Here is a 5,000-nt window from a genome sequence, read left to right on the forward strand (position 1 = left end):
GGAATCCCTGTCATCAGTTCTGGATAGAATTGACAATGTTTCAGCCAAACTCCTAGCCCAGGTTACCGGTCGCATTATATCCATGTCAAAAGCCATTGGTTCGGCCGTTTATTTGTACACCAGACACATGTATTTCGCGATAGAAACTAGGCAATCGTGGGATGCCATCATTCCTTGCTCTTCAAAGGTTAGAGAAGAGCTACAATTCTGGGATAAAAATGTGGGCCAGTTAAATGGCAAGAAGCTGTTCGACGAGCCTCATGTTTTTGATTCCGTGGTTTATTCAGATGCATCTGAGCAGGGCTTTGGCGGTTACATAGTTTCCGCAAAACACACTTTGGTGTGTCAGGGGCAATGGCAAATTAATGAAAGGGGAAAGAGCTCTACTTGGCGAGAGCTGAAAGCTGTACACAATATGTTATTGTCCATTGGACATAGCCTTAGAGGACATAAAGTACAATGGCATACTGATAATCAGAACATTGTTCGTGTTATCGACAGAGGGAGCACGAAACCTGATCTTCAATCATTGGTTGAAGACATCGTCTATTTGTGTGCCGAAAATCACGTTGTGGTTGTCCCGGTGTGGGTACCCCGGGAGCAGAACCAGTTGGCTGATTATCTCAGCAAACTTACAGACGTTAACGATTGGGGTATTAGTCCAGACATTTTTCGGTGGATCAGCACTTTATGGGGCCCTTTTACAGTTGACAGGTTCGCAACTTGGTATAACGCCAAATGTCTTAGATTTAATTCCCGCTTCTGGAATCCTGGCTGCGAGGGCGTGGACGCTTTTACCCAAAATTGGCAGGGGGAAAACAACTGGCTGGTACCCCCACCAAGCCAGATAATTAGGGTATGGCGCCATCTTAAGCTTTGCAAAGCACAAGGGGCTTTAATAATACCCCTGTGGAAAGGAGCTTTGTTTTGGCCCTGTGTGTGTCCAGACGGGGTCCATTTAGCTAAATGTGTTTTGGACTGGGTTGGAGTTCCAGAATTCAGTTCGGCCGCCACGACAAGGGGAAGGACTTACAATTCTATGTTCCATGGTGAACGTCTCGAATTCAAACTTATAGCTTTGTACATAAACTGGCAGTCTATTCGCCCAGTAAGCAGTGACAGAGGTTTTTGCTTGTCAACAGAAGGTTTGTGTGAACGTTGCATTCGAGGTTAAACAAATCCTTAACTTAGCCGTCTACGGCAGGAGCGAATTGCAGCCCACAGGAGGCAAGAAAATAATGAACCCGCAGGTGGTTTATGAAGAAACCCACAGGTGGTTAATTGAACACCAGTCCTTGAATATCGTTCACTACACTCACAGGTGGTGTTGTAAGATTCATAGTAGCATATTAACATCGGAGATGGCTTCAATCTCATCTTTGTTTTTTATCATGCACAGTCTCTCTGTTTCTCACAGGTTTAAACCTCTTTGATCAAGGCCCGTGGAAGGAGCTTGAAGACCGCGCAGGATCTGGCCGTGGGAGCATTCATCTCACCCACTTGTTTGAAGCATTAAAGCAGACAGTCTTTTCTTCAAAAGCTTGTGGAACCGTTGTTAATTACACTAGTTCTTTAAATCGTTGGATTAAGTTCGCACGCAACAATAATTTAATCGTTTTCCCAGTTACTGTTGTTGATGCCGCTTTGTATTTTAGTTATTTGTCCACTTCTCAAGTTTCTGCCTCCGTGATCGAAACTTGTTTTAGCGCTTTAAAATGGGTTCACGACATTGCTGGGGTTTCTAACCCTATGGTTAGCCCTTTTGTAAGAAACGTAGTCGAGGGCGCTAAACGTCAAAATGCTAAACCTGTAGCAAAGAAATCACCCATTTCTCCTGAAGCTCTTACAGCATGTTGTACCGAATACGAGCATTCTAGGGAGCTACCAATACGTAGGGATATTTCTATGGCCTTACTTTTGTTCGCAGGGTTCTTTCGTTTTAATGAGCTTGCAGCCCTTGCAATCCAAGACATCAGTTTTAGTGAACTCACTTAACTGTCAAAGTGACCAAGAGTAAGACCGATCAATATCGAAAAGGTAATGAAGTAGTGATCAGCAGATCTGGAAAAGTGTCTTGTCCTGTTCTTAATTTGGAAAGATACATGGCTTTAGCGGGCATTGATACATCACACAAGACATCAGATTATTTGTTTAAGCCTTTAGTTAAGGTCAGGTCTGGATATAAAGTTATTGAGAAAGTGAAACCGCTTAGCTATACTCGTGCACGAGAATCTCTAGTTGGCCTTCTAAGTAAGTTTGTACCTACTACGGATATTATTAGTTTGCATTCATTTAGAGCGGGAGGGGCAACTTCAGCGGCTAACGCTCAAGTCCCCGATAGATGCTGGAAACGACATGGCAGGTGGCAGTCTGAGACCGCTAAGGATGGCCACGTCGAGGATTCCCTCGACAATCGTTTACTAGTTTCCCGGTCCCTTGGGATTTGATTTGATTCTACTGACATTCTGCTCCCTTTCTTTGTATTTCTATCCAGTGCAGCAGTCAGTTCCCCTTTTTAACAAGTGACCAGTTGTGTTTGCTTTGTTGTCTATTAGAGGGAATAGGGGAAAACTTATTACTGTTGACAGCCATAGCCTCTACTCCAGGATATTTGTTTTCCTTTCTTGTCATTTACCCACTGGTTCTAGTAGCAGTATGAAAATCAGCTTGAAAGTATGATAGAATGCAATCCAGGTCAAGCCAGGTAAGCAAGCAGTGCAGCCAAGTGGTCAGGGAATTTGATCCAGGTAGTCCCTGGTTCAACTTTTTGCCTGCACTTGTAAATGGCCAACTGGTTTGCACCTCGCCAGTTAGGATACTTAAGAAGTTGTTGTTCTGTTGTTTCATTAATTATACATGTCATTGGCCATACCATGCGATGCTCCTATACAGAGTGGTCAATAATTATAAAGTAGCATGCCTGTAAGTAGATCTTCATGAAAAATGAAAACATGTGTGTGAGATGGAAGTGAGACTAGAATCATCACTAAAAACGTAACCCATACGCCACTTAATTGGCTCAGTTTTTGAGCAAATGGAAACTCACTTTGCCCAGATAAGACAAAATAATAAAGAAATCTGATAAAAAATTTTTGTCTCTAAAGAAACTATGGAGCTGCGTTGATGGGGAAGTGAAAATAGAAATGGGTTTATCATAGATACCGATGAAATACTATGATTTTCCTTCGCCTGAAAAAAATCAAATCTTCACTGTGCACAATGAACACATCATTTTTATCTTTCGCATGTGAGGATATATGTTGTCATGGTAACTAACACGCTTAGCCAATAATAGAGAGCTTCCCCTTTGTTGTAAGATACTTTTGTTCTTTAATATAATTTTTCTCTACAACATTAACATTTTAACGACTCAGTTTGACATTGATCCTGATTTGCAATGTTTTTCACAATTTTCACATTTAGTTTCATATTACTCAACATAAATGTTTTAGCAGGAAGGATTTGAATGTACACAACAGAATCATTAATATAATGAACACCAAAAGTGTCAGGAGCAAGGGTGGCACAGTCGGTTATTGCACGGCCTTGGTGCATATGGTCCCGAGTTCGATCCCCGGACCTCACATCCTAATTTCAACTTTTTTCCTTTTGGTGTAGCCTAAGTAGCTTTAAATACCCTTAAAATGAAGCACTGATGGAAAAGAGGAGGGTAAAATGAGCCCACAGTCGGCTTCCTGGGAGAATACTCTCTAGAGAGTAAAGGAACTTCCGAAGTTAAATAAGGTGTACCTTTACCTTTACCTTACCCATTCCCAATGAAGGAAAAAAGAGGTTTTGTCGCCCCTCTGGCATCTGAACAACATTGAAGATGAATTCAAGCAGCTTTGATTGCAACTATTTTTACTTTCTTATCAAAAAGTATATCTATAAAAATACATCACTGTGTCTTCAAATTTCCAAGGAATATTATTACTGATCATCTCAGTCCTCTCTTGCATTCTTATGAACCTGACTCACAAAGAAAGCAGGCACAATCGTCCATGAGGGCACCCTCAATATTGCTACTTTCCAGTGAGATGAAGAGCACCAGCGCCAGCTCCATATCCATAACCTTTGGGACCAAAGAGTTTGCCATAGCAACCCCTGCAGTACACCTCTCCTAAAAAAAATGAATAAAGATGATGCTTTTAACCCTTTGATGCTTAAACCGGCCAGACTTACTCTGTCTAATATGCCAGACAATTTTACTCGTCAATGGGGAACCCCCAGGAGTTGATGGGTTAAAGTAAGGCAAAAGTGCCAAATACACACTGACACACACAAAACCACAAGCTAAATTTGTGCAAATGCCTGCCTATGAAATGAACTCTAACATGTCTGTATTTGAATAAGTAACATTGCATGCTAAGATGAGAATTACAACTTCGGTCAATCAACCCAGTCAAAATGTGCCAGCAGCTGGCTATTTGGCAGCCTACAACACAATATCTGCCGCTTACTTCAAATTCACATTTGTCAGACTTGTATTCAGGATGAGGTTGTTTCGAGGTTTTGTTCATCACTGTAAACTATAAAGTACAAATTATACTAAATAAAGTATTATCATTTCTCTTCCTATGTTGTCCCTTTAATCACTACGTTTCGACTCAAACCACGTAAACCAGAGCCGCACAAGCCGCACACAATCGTTTCTTTAGGACGCTTTGAACACTGCATGCCAATGGCGTTGGAAAGCGAGCCAAACCGATGGTCAGCGGTAACGGTTGTTGCAGGTACAAACAAGATGGCATCCAAATGATTTCATCATGTTGGCACAGGGACTTTGCCAATTTTTTCAAACGGTATCAGGTGTTTAGCCTCGGAAACCCATAGCTTTGCATTGAGATAATATATTGCTCAAATGATTTGAAGATCTGAAGCCTTCAGTTTGAATCTATAATATATTTTGAGTCAACTTTCAGCAATTGAGTTTCTCACTTTCACAGTTGAGAAGTACTTCCTTGTACAAAAGTTATCCTTTTTTCCAATAATGCTTCTGG

General features: G+C 41.4%; 1 protein-coding gene across 1 annotated transcript in view; it reads right to left on the bottom strand.

Annotated features, from left to right (window-relative positions):
* Positions 1–3,844: 3,844 nt before the first annotated feature.
* LOC138059305 (muscle LIM protein 1-like) overlaps positions 3,845–5,000 on the bottom strand; it is a 5,929-nt gene continuing 4,773 nt past the window's right edge. The window contains exon 3 of the mRNA XM_068904873.1: positions 3,845–4,120. Within this exon, the coding sequence (XP_068760974.1) occupies positions 4,023–4,120 (98 nt within the window). The 3' untranslated portion in view covers positions 3,845–4,022. The remainder of the gene's footprint in view (positions 4,121–5,000) is intronic.

The sequence above is a fragment of the Montipora capricornis genome, chromosome 8, assembly GCF_036669925.1.
Source record: "Montipora capricornis isolate CH-2021 chromosome 8, ASM3666992v2, whole genome shotgun sequence".
NCBI classification, from domain to species: Eukaryota; Metazoa; Cnidaria; class Anthozoa; order Scleractinia; family Acroporidae; genus Montipora; species Montipora capricornis.